At 40.2% G+C, this 18,956-nt stretch overlaps 1 protein-coding gene across 1 annotated transcript in view; it reads left to right on the forward strand.

Annotated features, from left to right (window-relative positions):
* The window catches only part of LOC134022079 (CUB and sushi domain-containing protein 1-like), a 522,528-nt gene that overhangs the window by 123,674 nt on the left and 379,898 nt on the right, over positions 1-18,956 (forward strand). Inside the window, exon 2 of the mRNA XM_062463297.1 lies at positions 5,037-5,253. Within this exon, the coding sequence (XP_062319281.1) occupies positions 5,037-5,253 (217 nt within the window). The remainder of the gene's footprint in view (positions 1-5,036; positions 5,254-18,956) is intronic.

The raw sequence follows: 18,956 nt of genomic DNA on the forward strand, positions 1-18,956 counted from the left end.
AGCCAGACAATACGATCAAAATACGCGTAACACAACATGGAAACATTCATTTCCTATGCGATTTCGTGTAGCCTATGGCTGAGTGTTTCTTCGCTATATCTTTTGAAATCAATTCATTTCATAATTTTATATTCTAAACAAATGTAGTGAGCACTACATTACAGCCATTCACGCCATAATAAATGGAAACTAAGAAAATAAAAGATGCGAGTGGGATTCGATCCCACGACCAAAAACACATCCATTGTTGTAATCCATTGCATTACACTGCAAGCTACTGAAGCACATAGGTATATTAGGAATTCAGTCCCAAATGTATTAACTACGTTGGCCTTCAGGCAACATGTTGTTTAGTTTTTTGTGAATTAACTAGTTGCCGTAGACACTACCCGAATGTAGGCTACTCATCACGTATTTGGGGTTGTCTCGAGGCAATAGCCATATTAACCACGATATCACAGCCCCTTAATGACACCACATATTGCAATGTAATACTTAAATCGTCGCTGTTAACCCAGACAATACGATCAGCTTTAATGCGAACACTGCCGAGTAGTATATGCAGCGCTTGACATTAAAATGTTTGCTCACCAGCCACTGTGGCTAGTGATTTTCCAAAATTACTAACCACTCAGTAATTTGGTGCAGCAATTTTGATGTTGGGAAATTAAGTTTTATTTGATTAAAGTTGACTACGGTTTGCTACAATATACTTGAATAACTAGTTTTACAATCCTTTCACATGTAAATGACCATTGTCAACACCCAAATCTAGATTACATAAAATGTATATGTACAAAATATATGAACTAAACTGAAAAAAACCCACAAGCAAAACTTTGTCAACTTAAATATTTATAACATCATTATTGTTGTCTAATCAACTCCGATTCGCAAATGTCCTACAAACAAAAACCGCGTTGCAAAAACGAAAGCACGCAAACCAAAAACGCTGCAAATACATAAACGCGTTGCAAAAACGAAAGCACGCAAACCACAAACGCTGCATCCAGTTTTCACAACAGAAGTTGTGAGCATAATGTACCATTTTGCTCACTTGGAGAAGCCGACTGTGCTCCGTTTTGCTCCTAGCTTCAGACCTGACCCCCAGACCGGTAAGTAACCTACATTTACATTTATGCTTTTAGCAGACGCTTTTATCCAAAGTGACTTCCAAGAGAGAGCTTTACAAAAGAGCATAGGTCACTGATCATAACAACGAGAGAGCCCCAAACATTGCGAGCAGCCAAAACATGAAGCATACATTGTGGAAAACCAAATAAGTGCCAAAGGGAAGAACCATATGAGCATGGGTTAAACAAGTTACAATTGAACAACATGAAACTCCCCACAAGAGTGCAAGAGTGTACCTGTAGAAAAACAACAGATCAACAGTAAAATATTTCACAGCGAGTACAAGAATTTGAAACCGTTACAACTAACCAACGAGAGCAACAAGTTTCTCAATACGAGTCATTGTAAGGCTGAGCTACTTGTAGTACATCCGAACTTGTAAGGCTGAGCTAACTAGCTCTAGCTCTACTGCTGTGTGTGATTGCTAGAGCTAACTAGTAGGCTACAAAGGGCGAAAATACAGGGTGTTGATATCCATGGGCGGCGCTAAGGATGGGCTAGCAGGTGCTTCAGCACCCCCAACAAAGACCAAAGCAGCCCGATAGCACGCACCCTCAAAAATAATTTCTGGAAAATCCGATCACGAAATCCGACACGGAGCAGTCCGCGGATGCGTTTGCCGCGGATGCGTTTGCCGCGGATGCAGAGACTGCAGCTTGCACAACTGCAGTTCCATTCAAATCAGCATCACGAGTGGCCGAGTGTTGCTCATTTATTTATAATATATATAGTATATATATAATTGCGCAGTTCCCCCTGTCAATGATAGCACCCCTCAGCACCTACATTAAAAATTATCTGCCGCCGCCCCTGTTGATATCACACTCTGTGGTGTTTCTGCAGCTGTCTCTGCAGTTTTAGCTAGCTAGCTATCTCCCAGAAGCTAACAAGCTACTGATCTGATGTTCTACATAATCGCTTGCAGGTTTGTGACGTTGTGACATTTGTAACTAAAGATAATTATTATTTTTTGTTTCCTTTGTCAACAGTGAAGTCCATCTATTATGTCAATTTTACAATATTTTTCAATTATGAGGAGGAATCCGCCATTGCTGCTTGCAGCTATATTTTATATATTATATCGTATACAGGCTTAATTTTTCTCTCAATAAGTAACCAGTAGCTTATAAAATACACTTGTTGATTATGTCACAACTAAAAGTGTGATTTCTTTTTTGAAAGGCGTAAGCATACAAATCTTTTCTGCTCCTTTGAAAATCGGGTTTCAAAGATACAAATATTTTCTGTACTAATAAAAATCGGATTTCTATGATGGCGTATTAGGGTTCATTGTAGAAAAACAAATCTAAACATGGAGCTGGGGAACAGGGTAATATTCAGAAAAAAGGTAATTTGCATGAAAAAACAACAATGTTTTCTGAGATTAGTCACAAATTTCCTCGAAAAAAATTATGAGATTCAAAAGTCTTTTTTTTCTATCGTCAAGGCACCACATTGCTTTCTTTGCAAGGTCAGCCTCATCACACCACAGATGCCGCCGCTTGCTGTGTATTAGCTTAAGTACGGATGCTCAACAAAGCACCCCTAACACAAATTATAACAGGCTTGTGAGACATGACAAAAGCACAGGAAACACTTTCAAGCTTGAATGCAGAGAAAAGTAACACAGAGACATAAATACCTGGAAATTAACCTAGGCACAGGTGAAACGCCTCAGTTCATCAATTATACAATCAAGTATACAAGTGTTTTCATTTTGAGCAAGGTATTTTTATCCTTTGGGTACTGAAATAGTAGCTTCTGGCATGGCTACCCTTTATGTAGCAGATAACTTATAAATGTTTAATAAATAGCTTATATACATTTTAGATCAGGAATAATTAGCGCAGGATTCGTTTATTTATTGGAGGTTTGAACCAAAGAATTCCAATGTACCTACCTGTACTTATAATTGGCAATAATCTTGAACTAAGACATGGACAGTTCTCACTTTTGATTAGGTCACGCAAAAGTCTTAACTAACAGTTAGTAAATGCTTTACAAAAAGCTTTAGTAAGCATTGGTTGCAGCATTAGGAAATCATTTATATTAAGGACACGTTAATTAAAAACACGTGTGTTGTATTGTTGTTAATAATGTACTTCTGCACTCTAACAGGTATGTTAATTGTTTTTGAACAATTTACTGATGCTTTCTAAAGGATATCATGTACTATTAACAGCTTCTTTACCACTGGTTTGCAACTATTAAAATACTTACTGTACATATGGTAAACAAATATTCTTATAAATGGCAATATTAATTAAAAAAAATATATATATAACAATATTTTTACATGCTTAATGTAGTGTTTGATAATATCTCAGTAATGATTTAATAGTTTATTTTTCATGTTTAAGCGGCAATTAATTTATTATTAACTAATACGTTGTAAATGCTTTATAGTATTTAGTTATTATAAAGTGTTATATAATAATATAATAAAACAGTAACTTACATTAGTTTTTTGGATGGTTTTGAACTTTTAAGTCTAGACAGTTAAAACATGCCTGCTTAGCTTATTGTTCACATACTCCAGTGTAGTTTTTGATGTGTTCACAGAGAGAACCATTTCTGGACAAGAGTGACTGGCACAAAGCCAACGTGTTAAACCATTATATCACGAACTTGATTAGGAAGTCATTTAATATAAATACATTTTGAGTATCTACATTCTGTGTTTATTCGTGAATATTAAGGTTTTAGTTTTAATGTTTGGATTCCGTGATTCGTGGAAAGCAAAAATCATATTGACCTACCACAGAGGCACTGTTCACTCACCTCTTAGGTTCACTTAACAATAGTTAAGGCTTACATGTCTCTCTATGAGGTGATGAGTAGGATAAGGGTCAGACTTAGGTGGCAAGAGTATGGTTTGATGTTTTCATGGATTGTGAGATGTTGATGTTTATACTCCTTGACGGTGGTTGGGGGTATTGTGATGGCATAGTGAAAGAGTATAGTGAACGTTGAATTGGGGTACCATGTCTGAGTGTGATGAATGAGTCAGCTTTTGAGCAGGCCTCTCATTAAGTTGTGCTATCCCTTCACAGTGTGCAAATGTGCTGATTTGTGCAGTTTTACACTTCACGTGAACAGAAAGGCATGTCTTCGACTGTCCTGCAAAACTCTCAAGTCTACAGAGACGATAGGAATAGCAGCTCACTAAAGGTTGAACAATGGGACATTCTTCACATTAGGGCAATGCTACAACGTGACTGACAGTGATGGTGTCTCTTCTGTTGACAGGCGTAATCATAGAACCAGCAGTGTGTATATTACCTCCTATAAATTTGTCATGGAAGCAGGGTTTTTCCTGGGTCAAAATGGGTCTTCGGTGCTCCAACAAAAAAAAATATATGTGTATATATATATGCTTAGCCTGCATGTTCTAAATGGCATAAATGCTGCCAATTAATAATTGATGTAACAACTTATTGTAAATGGTCAGTAGCCTATATAGCCTATCGATTAAGGTAGGCCACTCTGAAGCATGTACACTGCCTGCTTCATTTGATCTTGATAGGCTAAGCATTCTGTAGCAAATAATAACAATAAACCCACTTTTTATTCATTAATTCATTCAAAACTACTTCAGCATAATAATGCTCCTAAAATACAAACCTGAGCAAGGGCAGCAATCGCTATCGAATCAACAGACAATTTAGCTAGCAGGGGAAGAATACAAAATCACCAGTTAACTTGATTTAAATTTGCAAGAACTATAGACTTATACAATAACAGGCTTAAATGAACTGACAACATAAGTTACACGACTTACAGTTCTCAAGGACGCACTCACGCAATCTCAACTCCCAAAATTTTCTCTATGCAGGAAAAACCCTGGGAAGAATTTAGGTAAGGCACATACTGTATACCTCATGTCTGTTTTTCATGTGCAGGTCAAACTTGTGGTGGTGTGGTTCAAGGTCTAAATGGCACCATTGAGAGTCCCGGCTTCCCCCATGGCTACCCAAACTATGCTAACTGCACCTGGCTGGTCATCGCAGGAGAGAGGAACAGGATACAGCTCTCCTTCCACACCTTTGCTCTGGAGGAAGACTTTGACATAGTCTCTGTCTATGATGGACAGCCGCTGCCTGGCAACTTGAAGATGAGGTACGTAACTGCACTTCTTTTGTTCGTGCTTACATTTTTACATTTTATTCATTACCTAGTGCTTCATGCGAGATATTCTTCTATGTTTACTGAATACAACCTAGTCGTAAACCTACTGTTTGTATAAAAGTAAAATAAAAAAAGGTCTGGTCTTTGAAGAGAGTTTTATATGGTTAAAAGCCTGTCCACATTTTAAGTGGTATGGTAAGTCCTGCTAGAGGGCTCAATAAAATTCTCCCTTATCCTCTTCAAAAGAATAATTGATATCTTCATTATGAAGAAGGATTATGATATTAAATATCACTCAATTTAATCAAGTAATTAAGTCATCTTCTCTATCACCCTATTTAAGAGAGTGATTAGCCATGATCCATCCTCCCATCTTTCAAAACAGATTATTTTATGGAGTGACACAATTCATAATAACTGTATTATGAATTGTTTCATAGGATTCACATCCATACTAATCTAACCAGGGGTACATATCCACACTAACCTAACCCAGAATTCATGTTCATACTAACCTAACCCAGGATTCATATTCATACTAATCTAACCCATTTTGGGTTCTCAGGGCTGTAGCTATTGTGTGTTACCAATTGGCTAATTAATACTGACAGTTACTTTCTACTGAGTGGATGGCCACATCTCTGACCACCAGGTGTCAGTGAAACCTAGACTCCTGTGCTTTATCATAATTACATGCAGCATACATATAGAACAGAATAGCTTACATTCAGGGAGGGAAATAGGGCAGGCAAAGATGACCAGTGACTTGAACAAATCCAGCGCTGGGGATAGGGAGTCAAGCTAGCATCACTAAGTCACCTTTGGTAGGATGGGGAAGTGTCTCTGCCCTGTTGGGCCTATTGTTGCGCTCAGATAATTCTATACGCTGCTTTCTATCATATAAATATTTGAGGAGAGAAAGATAACTAACATTGTATGCCATAAACTGCATCTGTGGTCAAATATGATTAAACTAGCTCTTCAATAAATTGTTCAAATCTTTGACCAGTTTTAGCTAATCCCACTGATCATAATATAGGGTCATATGTGATATTGAAGCTAGTATTAGTATTTCCACAACAGAAGTGTGAGAATGAAGGGAGAGGTACTCTATACGGTTGACTAGTAAAAATGGACAGGGTAAAGGTGGCTGCATAGTATGGCTCCAATTAAAACCCTTACTGTACTTTTCTGGAAAAATACAGTTATAATGATGAGCAAACAGGGAATATGGAAATACTGCCATTACCCTTAAATGTAGACTTGATACAGACAGAAGTCTCTTAATTTCTTTGAGAGTTCTGGGTGTGATAGCATTGTAGAGTGCAGTGTTAGCAGCCTGGTGCACAGACAATTTACAACAGAGCTTGTGAGCTTGTCAGCTTGTAATTGCTTCTGCCACATAATATGTACAGAAAAAGAGCACAAACTGCAAATCCACAGACATCATCGCAGTGAAGAGGTCCATGGTGAATGCCACATTGTACAAGGCCATTTTACAGCTTCACTTCCCTTAATATTCTGTATCAGAATCTCCTTTACTGCAATCAAGCCTTGTACTGTGAATCCACCTGGAGTAAGCAGAGATGTTATCCAACATACTCAGCCATGCTTTCTGAAGCTGGCTTCTAGGACGTCCACCAGCAATCTCAGGGGAGTGCTGTAGGCTTTGGGGCCTGTTGTCTTCTAGAATGAAGTTACCCTAAGGGAGAGGCTCAAGGCTGGCGTGGGAGGGGAACATACTCCACAGATATCCCAAGGTAAGGCTGTGCTGAAGTTGAGGTATTCTGAAGCTAGGACTAGTTTAGTTTGACTGGCAATATACTGATGTTGCTTGTCCAATAATGCCCTAGTAAACTAGGGCGCTGTAGCGGGCACTGTAGCGGGGTGTGGTCGTTGAAGAATAGATATACTTAATTTCTAATTAAGTATTAGTCGGGGCACCACCTCGAAATTGGTTTAGGGAGATCGAGGAAACCGAGTTATTATGCATCCTATCAGTATCATGAAGGAATTACTTTGTTCCAAGCGTAGAGCGGATCAGATAACATGAGGGAATAGATTACGCAAGTAAAAATTATACACAATGATTCATTGAAGTAAATGGAAATATAATGAACAGTACTGGATATATTTGTTATTGGTATTTGTAAGAGTTTGATAGGCTAACAAATTAAACAGAGCAACAAATGATGGATCAGATGAAAAGAACGGGACGTTCGTCGTACGTCGCTAACTCAGCTGGATTTGATTCTTGACAATTTGTCATGATCTTGGATTGTTAGGTTCTTTGACGCTCATCCTGGACTTGATGTCAGCAACAAGTCTGTTAGCTTAAACTTCCTCGGGAGCAGGCTTATGTTATTTAAACAAGATTTGATTGCGGCTTTATAAGCAGAGGCAGGGCTCCACAATAACGATGACCTGATGGCCCGGGGCCAGTAAAAAGTTACGTTGGGACAGTTAAACTAGCATATGTTTTGCTATCTGCTAAATGCATAAATAACTTTGCAGCTCGTGGGGCGCACAGTTGGCAAATCAAGAGTTGAGTAGTGAGTGAGTGGTTGTCAAATTGTAATTCTCTAATCTCTATACATTTTTTAACAACTGGCGCGAGACTGGCGCGAGACAATAAAGTGAAGATGACAGCAAAGTATAGCTACAAGCTCAAACGGAAGCAACTTTTTTTATGGAACAAAGATGCACTGTGTCGTCTGTCGTATGTTCCCGTCTAAAGCGGACAAAAGTAGATCTTTTTGCACAGGCACCGACAATTTTCGAAAACAATCCCTGACCAGCCATGCTAGCAGACAGCACCTGGTTTGCGTGACAACTAAGCGGATGGTTGACAATCCATCTTCCAGGCCGTTGACCATGCTGGTCAGGAATTTAAATGTAGATCGTGTTATTGCACGACTTATAACAACGGCATATCACGTAATTAAGACGGGCCAGCCGTTCGCCTCGTTCCCCCAGGCTATTGAACTGCAGCAGAAGAATGGTGTCGACTTGGGTACTTAGTATCATACTGATGAAATGCTATGGAAGCTTTTATATATTAGCATTGAGGGACCAGAGGTTTCAAGTTTCTGCCAGACAGAGTTGTGCAGAGATGGCTGTCAGCAGGGAAGAAAGCACGTCATGTTTGAGGTTAAAAGTCAATTGTTTTGCTGACTATTACCCTTTTATTTTTTATCACTAGAAATGTGATTTCATTTTTGTTCTTTTTATATCCAGGATGTGTTTAATAAATGGTTAAACATGTTAACAGAATAACACAACTTATAAGTCTTTGGTTTTGTTGTAACAATGATAAATTAAAACTTTTGGAGGGGGGGCCAGTAAAAATTGTCTTGGGGCCAGTAAGTTTCAAACCCACTGGCCCGGTGGGGCCAGTGCCAAAAGAAGTTAATGTTGAGCCCTGTGAGGTGATACAGAGGCCTGTCCCATAAAGTTTTTTTCGAGTTCGAGTTTACCGAATAGGTCAGGCTTATGTCAGTTAGTCCGACTCATAAAGCCAGCTTAACGTAGTTCGAACTCAGTTACTATGGCAACTTATGCTGCGAAACTAGCCTGGTCGGGGGCAGGCTAATTGTCAGGCTAAGCCCATGTTGTTGCTTAACCAGACGTTCCTGTAACACTGACCCAATGGGAAAAAGATGATTTACCACAGACATTCTCTTTTTTTTTTCACTATCAGTTCAATATGTAGGCTACATTTATAGAAAATCAACTTAAATACATTAGACTACAACATTTAGCCTACTGAATTAAACAATGATGAACAATGATTTCAGAATGATACAAACCTACATAGCTTACGTTAAACGTATGGCTATATGGTAGTTTGTGATTTAAAATGTTTAGGCATCAGGCATAGGCCTATATCTCAATCTAAATGATCCCAGTATAATTATCATAGCTACATAATTGTTAACAGTAGCCTACAATTGCAAAACAAACCTAAATCCATACATCTATCCTCCATTTTCCAGACCAAAAACCATGTTAAAAAGTTAGGCTACTGGATAATGTATTGATTAATAGTAGGTTATTTATTTAAAACAATGTCAAAAAAGTCAATTTAGATGTTTTTTAGTTCGGTTTTTTTAATCAATGAAGTAAAGGTCTATAAAAAAGGACCTTGACCTATGTCAATCATGGCGTGTCATTTTATTTTGATGAAGTGGTGGATGAGGGAGCTGTACACGGCTCAAAGGGAACGTTCTTACGTTCACGTGGCTGTCACGTGGCCGTGAACATTGAGTTTTGCTGTGGTGGATCGATATGATCCATGTTCTACCTCTCGGGCTGCTCAAAAATAGGGTTCACGCGCAATTATCTTGACTTCATGAATCTGACTTGAATTAGTCGGATTGCGTGAACTAGAATTGTCCTTTATGGAACCGCTTTAGCCCCGACTGACTGAATTCAAGTCAGGTTTGGGATTTAAGTCCAGCTTTTTTGAGCGGCATTTATGGAACAGGCCTCAGGAAGTCTGTCACAGCCACGTCTTGTCCGTTTTGACGACAAAAACCTGTTGCGGAAGGTGCAAGGATAATTAGCAGAATTTAACATGAACCCGAATGAATCACATATTGCATGATAGACAAGATCCTTTAGCACAGCACAATACTATACTTTTGGAGTTTTGGTTCTATAGTGAGGGTGTCATTTACATCATTACTTTGTTGGAACCACATTAAATTATATGACATTAAAGTTCATAAACAAAGTAATTATGAAAATACAAAAACATATAGGCCTAGCCTACTGTAATAAGCAATAAAACATCTAATGTAGTCACAACTATACATTTAACTTTTACTTTTTGCCAGGCCTCTCTCCTGGAGAGTAAGGTTATTTATATAAATTTGACTTACTGAAACCTGCAAGAACCCTGCATGGACTCCGAGTGGGCCATGTTCAAATACTCTGTTGTAGAGGCGACTGGCAGGATCTGTGGTCATAAAATCATCAAACAACCTAAGAACCCGCTGGTAGACACCACTGATGAAGGAAGCTGTCAAGCTAAAGAAAGCTTTTTGGGTTTGGTTGGCCCAGGGGTCTTTGGAAACAATTGAGCCGTTGCTACGAGCCATCCGATCCCGGTATGACTAACACTAAACACGTCTCCAGTGTATGTTGGACAAAGTTGCCCCTTGTCTCCAATCCTGTTTGTGATATTCATGGACAGGGTCTCAAGGTGCAGCAGGGGTGAGGAGAATTTCCAGTTTGGAAACCTCAGAATTGAGCCTTTGGATTTTGGCTTATGTGGTTCTGTTGGCTTCATCAGACCGTGACCTTCAGCATGCAGTGGTTTGCAGCTGAGTGTGAAGCAGGGATGACGGTCAACACCTCCAAGTCTGAGGTCATGGTTCTCTGCCGGAAAACAGTTCACTGCTCCCTCCTGGTTGGGAGTGAGCTGATGCTCCAAGCAAAGGAGTTTAAGTATCTCAGAATCTTGTTCACGAGTGATGGGAGAAAGTAACGGGAGATTGACAGGTGGATTGATCCAGCGTCAACAGTGATGCGGGCATTGTACAAGACCGTTGGAAGGAAGAGGGAGCTGAGCCGAAAGGCAAAGCCAGATTTACCAGTCGATCTACGTTAACCAACCCTCACCTATAGTTAAGACCAAAAAAAATAGATTGTGGATACAAGCGGCCGAAAGGCATTTCCTCCATAGGGTGGCTGGGCTCCGCCTTAGAAATGAGGTGAGTAGTTTGAACATCTGGAGGGAGTTTGTAGTAGAGCCGCTGCTGTCGAAACAAACCAGTTGAGGGGGTTCTGTCATTTGACTAAGATGCCTCCTGGGCACCTTCCTTTTAAGGTTTTCTGTGCACTTCCAACTGGGAGGAGCCCCCTGGGTTGACACAGAACTCCCTGGAGGGATTATATATCTCATCTGGCCTGGGAACGCCTCACAATCACCCAGGAGTAGCTGGAAAGCGTTGCTGGGGAGAGGGACGTTTGGAATAGGCCTACCCTGCTAAGCCTGCCACCGCGACTCGACCCAGATAAGCAGATGAAGATGGCTGGATGGATAAATTACATAAATTGAATCAGTTGAAGATTTTGTCAGTGTTGGGAATAATTCCACTACTTTTAGCGGTAACGAGCATGTAACAAAGTATTTTTTTAAATCAAGTAACGCAGTTACAATTACTGAAATTTAAATGAGTTTCTTATAAACTAGTGTAATAATTGGACCAATACGCTGTTCCTATTGGTCCAGAAGACGTTCTCAAAAGTTAATAAATCCGTTTATATACCTCCTGAAAGTTCGCAGAGGTAAATAAACCTTTTTACGGACCTAGCAACAAGCGGTTGCCTTGGAGATGTAGCCATTGACCTTAACAACGTGGCATCTGCTCGGCAACAAAGTAGCCTAAATTGCCTTAAAAAAAAAAAAAAAAAAAAAAAAAATGGTTTTTGCGGGGGTCCGAAAACGCCCCGCAATTGCTTCCCGTTTTAAAGAAGTATCTGAAGCAGACAGAAGAAGAATTGATGTTGTTGATATGTTGCCTTGGAAATGTAGTGACATCACCAGTGCAAGTGCAGCTGATTGCTCTGACAACATGGCGTCTGCTCCAGATTCGACCTGTTTGATTTGTGATCTTCCTACGTATTGTTGTAGTATATAAGAAACCAAATGTTTACTCCTCGACAAGTCAGCAAACGCTTTGTCGCCTCGATTTGTTAAAACGATTTGTTTGTAAACCTCGACCTACGGTCTCGGTTAACAAACGTTTTAACAAATCTCAGTTTACAAAGGCGTTTGCAGACCTATCGAGGAGTAAACATTTGCTGTTTGTTACTCGCGTTACTCTCGTTTGTGAAAAATGAACACTTGCAGACAAGAAGACAAGATATGCCTACTTTAGCTGCTTCTGATCTGACATCGTAGGACCTTGGTGGCGCAATGATACACCAATCGAATCAATCAATGAGCATTAAACCACATCATGGCCGACAGTGCGGATAGAATGAGCTTTCTCTCCTGGAAGAATGGAAATTACTTTTCCCTGTCGAAATTCAAGACAAAAATGTAGTGGTGAGTTGTAAATTATGTGCAGGTGCAAAGAAGCTATCCACAAATCTAAGAGTAGCAATTCAAATCTTATGAAGCAGCTGTTGAAACAACACGCGTCGAAAAGCTAGTAGCAGAAGACCCCGGCCATACAGATGCTGAAGGCGCCACTCCATGCAAACAACCAACCCAGCTAACACAGTTACGTTGCCCTTACGTTGCCGCAATGTCACTCGATGACCAAACATGTTGCCGCAACGTCTTTGGCGACGTTGCGGGACCGTGCATCTGTGGGACTCCAGAAGGTAACCGCAACGTAATCTTGTGACGTTGCCAGTCCGTAACCGCGACGTTCTGACAACGTAATTTTTGTGACGTTGCCAGTCCGTAACCGCGACCTCCTAGCAACGTAATTTTGTGACATTGCCAGTCCGTAACTGCGACGTTAATTAAGTAACCTATATTTCTCAATTCTACTGCTTATATTGGGGCGGTTCATATGAAGACCTCATTTGCCCCAAATGCTACTTGTTCTTGTTTAATAGGCTACATGGTAGCCAACTTTAGGAGGACTAAGTTTGTGTGATGTGTAGCCTAACTCAAGCTAATCACAAACGAGGCAGCATTACCATGTAACATTCAGTCATTTTATTTCAAACAAAGTGCCAAACAGTGAATTAAAAACTTCTGCCAGTCCCCTCTATAGGTCATGTCTGTTGGCCCTGACAATGAAGCACAAAATAAGTTAGTGTCCTATCAACATAATTGCATGTGTGAAAGGGGCTATACAAGTCATAAATCACATCTAAAATAATATGCATCATCAAAAAAATATTATGGGATTCTAGTTTTTTGTCACATAGCCATGTGAAAGGTTGGATATGGATGCTGCAATCATGATTCATTCACCTTGCTTGTTTTGAATGGGCTGCCGGGGCGTGTTTGAGTGTCTCCGCTATGACGAGCTCCACAGCCTTCTCTCCCAGTCCCGTCTTCCACTTCATCACAGCGTCTGCAATTAGAAGTCATGCGAGACTTATTGTCAGCACCAATTTGAACGCTGCGTATAAGCCATAGTTCATGGCATCTCCAAACACCTACCACTCTCTTTCGGAACTCCAGCACCTAAGGCCCTCCTCAAGGTCTTGGAGTTCAGCCTGTGTTTGGGCCACCTGTGTGTCTGCCCTGTAGTCGCCTGAATAGGAGAGCCTCTCGCTGGTTCTCCTCCAATGTCTCCATCTTCCGGAGCATAACCTGTAATGGGTCTGTAATTACGGACAAGTAAAACGAGTTTACAAGAGTTTGCTTGATTGGCATACACTGTGGTTCTTCTAGATTAGCTGTAACATTGATGGAAATAACAAATGTTACCTTGAATGGTCTTTGCCCAAGATGGTACAGCTGAATGGGGTATACAAAGCATTAGTATGACAACATTTGTTGTTTTGACAAATATGTTTCCCCCACGATCAGAACAACTTAGGTATGCCTTACAATGAGTTGGAAATGGTTTGAATATTTTTTTGTGTCTTATATTTGCACTTGCCTGGCTGCCAGCTGTTTTCCTGGGCCCCCAATGGGTTCTCCTCCACCAGACCAGAGTTGACACCTAGGGGTATTGCATTTGGTGATGCAAACGTTTTAAGTCATGCTTTTGCTTCAAAACATAGCCTTTAGGGTTGCCATGGCTCATACAATTATTGTAACTGTTATAAACGGTCATTCATCACTTTACCATCATTTCCCAGGGACACAGTGCTAGGCCGTGTGACGGTGGTAGGATAATCTGTACAGAAATGAAAGTGGAATGTAGTTTATGTACATAGTATTAGCATATTGATATTAAAACTAATAAACTTAATCCAAAAACAGATGTCATGTACAACTTGGAAGAATTAGTGACATGATACTCTTATAGATTTAGTATACTTTTTTAAAGGTCCAGCATTGGGCTACAATCCCAACCAGTCCTTCTCCACGACATTATACATCCTGTTATCAAGATATATCCTGTTATATAAGTCAAGCGCTTTTACAGTAAATTGTTATTGCATCGGTGTAAACAGTATTCCTCAAAAAATGTAACATACTCATTTCATGAAGAAAAGCCATGAAAACTTTTTTCTCCAATGGGAATTCTAATTGCACCTCTGTGCTAGCTATAATACTTAGGAGTAATATAGATAGCAAAGCATTTCGTAACTCACTCAATTAATTTAAGGTGATTTTGAATTAGATGGCTCAAACATAAGGTCCTTACTAAGGAGCGACAACGCAGTTTTTTATAACGCCATGACCGACTGTGATCACAACGTGATCAGCCACGCGCTAGCTCCACAGTCTTTGAAAATTCAGGACTAAATAAACTATTTTGGAACAAGGTTTTCTAACAGCTCTGAACGTTTATTTTCACTGATTCTTTTGTGGGTGATTTGTGAGACGCTAAACTTTGATATCGTATATGCATTTTCACTATTTCAACATAACTTTTTGGAGGGGTTTAACCTATTAGCCTACCTCTAGCTAGCGAAATCCTAACGTAAACGTGAATCTGATAGCAGATAAACAGGCTAAATAGCCTACATTTCAAACCTATACGTAATAGCATGCCCCATTCAATTTCTGCAAATATATTTATATATTTAAAACTATTTCTGTAAAGAAACTCACCTTTCAAGTAGCTAATTTCCAGGTAAAATCCAATGCATGAAAGACGGTGGAACCCCTGCAAAATCTCTTCTGAAACCCCAGTTTCAGCAATGCGTTGAAATGGGCATGCACAAAGTTGTTGCTCAGGGGCAGACTGAGGGGAAGGTTTGCTAAGGAAGAATTGTAATATTCCGTGATGACTTGTCTTTGGAAATTAAACTCTTAAGAGTCGCTTACCTTTTGGTCACATTTAACAATTTTGTTTTACAAAATTATTGGAGCACAAATTTGAATTGTGTGTCATACAGCTTTGGTGTGCTATAGGGCTGTCAAAATTGATCAAAAATGACGTTTGAATATTCCCTTTTAAAAAAACATATATTCGAATATATTCGAATTTCTGGTTGCCCATTAGGCACGTCAATAATAGCACACATTAATACAACGAGATACAACTACTTGTATACTGTAGGTAGGCCTAATTTATTTAAGTTTAAACATATTTAACAACATATTACCTACACAAAAAGAAGTAAATTAACTAATGGCCAAGACCGCAGACCTTGGCCTCTCGCTCGCACACACGCACTCTTTCTTTCTCTCTCTCTCCTGCACCGTCGCGCTCTCTGCTACTGTGATAATAAATGACCAAATCATACAAACTGTCATGATACATTATTTTAATGCAGGAATTTCTTTTAAAATAGTATCTGCTGGTGCACATGTCATGCACTAACCTACATGAGCATATGATACGTGTTTGCAGTGGACGGATAGCCCCCCCCCCCCATTGAAATGAACGAATGACTCGAAAAAAGATTTGTTCATTTTACTGAACGAGATTCAAAGAACCGAGTCAGTAAAATGATCCGAACTTCCCATCACTACCATCTTCCACGCAAGTCAACTGTCAGCAGTGACGCTGAGGCGCGCGCGCGCCACCCGCAAAGCAGACAGACGCGCCGCTGCTGCCGCGGTTGTGTTTTTACTTTTTTACATTCGAATATTAATTTTCACATTCGAATTTCTGTTTTTAATCACTATTCGAATATATATTCGAATATAGAATATTCGTTGACAGCCCTAGTGTGCTATACAAAGAATGTTTGCTTAATCATGTTACACATCATACATTGATTGCGTTTGTACATGTTTATAGTAAAGAATGAAAGACTAAGTTATATCAGTGAAGTATTTTATTTATTAAAGCTAATGTTTCTGCATATGAGAAAATTGATGACCAATGACATGCAACATTTAATATTGTGTGTGATTGAAATTCATGTAGACTATGGCTACATTACAAAAGTGTCAGAACTGAGAGCAGCAGTGGCGCCTTAATGCACAGGCTTACCTGGGCTTAAGCCCGGGGCCTCGACCAATCAGGGGCCTCTTAATAATAATACAAAATAATAATGACGATAAACGTCCGTACTCGCGGTGTCATTACTCTGCTCTACAGTGGCATCTGGTGGTGTATGTGGAGGGAGCCCCCTCCCCCTTATCTAAACAAAATGTAACAAAATGTAACAAAAACTAGAGAGGGTACAATTTGTAGGGTGTGCTTGCTTGCGTCGGTTGCAGTTGGGTCCATTTAATATGAAACAAGCTGAACCCCCTTGAGACAAGCTATTCTAATAACGTTGTCACCGGTAGTATTTTTCAGATGGAATCGTGATTCAAACGGTACCATCTGCTAACTGAAAATATGCCCCCAAGCGCAACTTTTTGGTCTAAGTCTAGAGCCCTGCGTGGAGAATCTGAATTGTGAAAAAATTGAGAAAAAAACATCCATAGCCCAGGGGCCTCAAGTGCTATTAAGACGCCCCTGGAGAGCAGTCCAGTGTGATCTCTCCATCTCTGGATAAACCACTTATAATGCACTCGAGATCCGTTGTCCTACGACCAAAGAGCGACGTAATGGCAACGTAACCCATGGTACCAAAATTAACGTATCCAGCCGACCAAGGTACAACGTCACGGCAACGTTGTCAGAGCTCAACACTCAGAGCGACAAAATTGTCTTGGGGCCAGTAAGTGGCTGTCAGCAGCCACTTATCTGCTAAATGCATAAATAACTTTGACATCAGACATATATAAAAAATATATAGATAAAAGCTTTCTAGGTGTAACTGCACACTGGATTAATCCGAACAACATGCTACATGGGAAATCAGCCCTGGCATGCCAGAGATTCAAGGGCCGACATAGCCTACGTATGACATTATTGCAACCGAAATAGACAACATCCACTCATCCTATGGCCTATCTTTCAAAGTGACAGCAACTGTTACTGACAATGTCTCTAATTTTGTCAAGGCGTTTCAAATGTACCAGCCAACTGAGTCAGACACTGAAGATCATTTGGAGGAGGATGAGGCAACTTTTACAAACATTGGGGATGTGCTAGATAATGCTGTCGATGTCACGACGTGGTTTTACCCCCGCATCACTGATGCGCATCGCACACATTGAACCTCATCTTATGCACTGATGTCGATAAGTGGCTAATGTCATATCCGGAAACGAAATCTATCTACAGAAATGCTACCACAAAATGCACAGGGCTGTGGAACAAGGCAAGTCGGTCAACGGTGGCTTCGGAGATTGTCAACGACGTTATTGCTAAGAAGCTGCTTGTACCTTGCACCACCAGGTGGAATTCGTTCTATGATGCGGTAGCTCGAATTTCTGAGATACCTGTGGCCAAATTGAATACAATATCCTTCCAACTTCAGATGAAATGCATCAGTGAAAGGGAACATCACCTTAAAGAGTATTGTGTTGTGATGTAGCCACTAAAGGCCGATTTAAACTTCTCCATTTTTACGGAGACGGACACAGGGAACGCCCTCTCCGTGCCCTCTCCGAGCCCCTCGGAGAGCTCTACGTGCACCTCCTGATTTTCCTGACTGTCCGTCATTTTACGGATACCCCTTGGCTGTGATTGGTCCGTATTAAGAACCACTTGCGTCAGGGGCGGGGGCGGGGTTGCCGTGATAAACAGGACGAACATAATCCTTTGACCGCCATTGCTGTAAGTTTTTACAATTCATATTTCAGCTTAACAGTACATGTAAATCAGCACCTGAATTAAAATGTGACGAGAAATGGGCAGCGTAGTTGCTGAAAATGTGCGTATTTTATTGATGAAACGGCTAATTTGTACATTTGCTCCGACTTCTCGATAACCTAGGTAAATAAACACTCGACGACGACTTACAAAAAAACGTTGCACCACCTACTCTTCTGGCGGTGAATTGTTTTCAGCACCCACAGCCTTCAGAGTACTATAAATTCAACCTATCCGTCCGACTCCGTCTGTCCGTAACGGAGTCGGAGAAGTATAATTCGGCCTTTACTGTGGCTCTTGACATTCTGCAAGGAGAGGACAATTGTTTTTACGGAACACTCTTGCCCGCTCTGGAGACGTTGATGTCTAAGACTCTGGAATTAAAAAAACACCTTGCAATCCTTGATGACCTACCAGAGGCAATTGTTCAGGTAAGAGCTGCTATTTTATTTTGCATTTATATTTATCCAATCAATAGCTCAGTTGCATTTATTTGTGTCTAGATAATGTGACGTATTTATAAGTGCAGGTCAATTTAGTAGTGACTGCTCTGTCAGATTTATGCTATGCCAAATATGCATATTGTATAATACACTTGTTGTTGTTTTAATACTCTTGTTATGTCTTTTGTGTCTGGTTTTTCAGGCAATCAAAACAATATTTGCACGTGTTCTTGAGGATAATGATGCTTTACTGGCTGCTGCAACCCTACCCAAGTTCAAGTTACGTTGGCTGCTTGACCAGGAGAGGAAGGACCTGGAAAAAGCAAGTCTAGTAGCAGAATTCAGAAAATATGTCCCAGAGCAGGATGAGCACCCAGGGGAAACCCCAACAACACAGCGCCGGTCATCTACCAAAGAGGATTCATTCTTTAGCTTTGACGAGAGTGAGGAGGATTCCTATGTCTCTGTTGAAAATGAAGCCACAGGGATGGATGCT

Source organism: Osmerus eperlanus, chromosome 6 (genome assembly GCF_963692335.1).
Source record: "Osmerus eperlanus chromosome 6, fOsmEpe2.1, whole genome shotgun sequence".
Taxonomy (NCBI): domain Eukaryota; kingdom Metazoa; phylum Chordata; class Actinopteri; order Osmeriformes; family Osmeridae; genus Osmerus; species Osmerus eperlanus.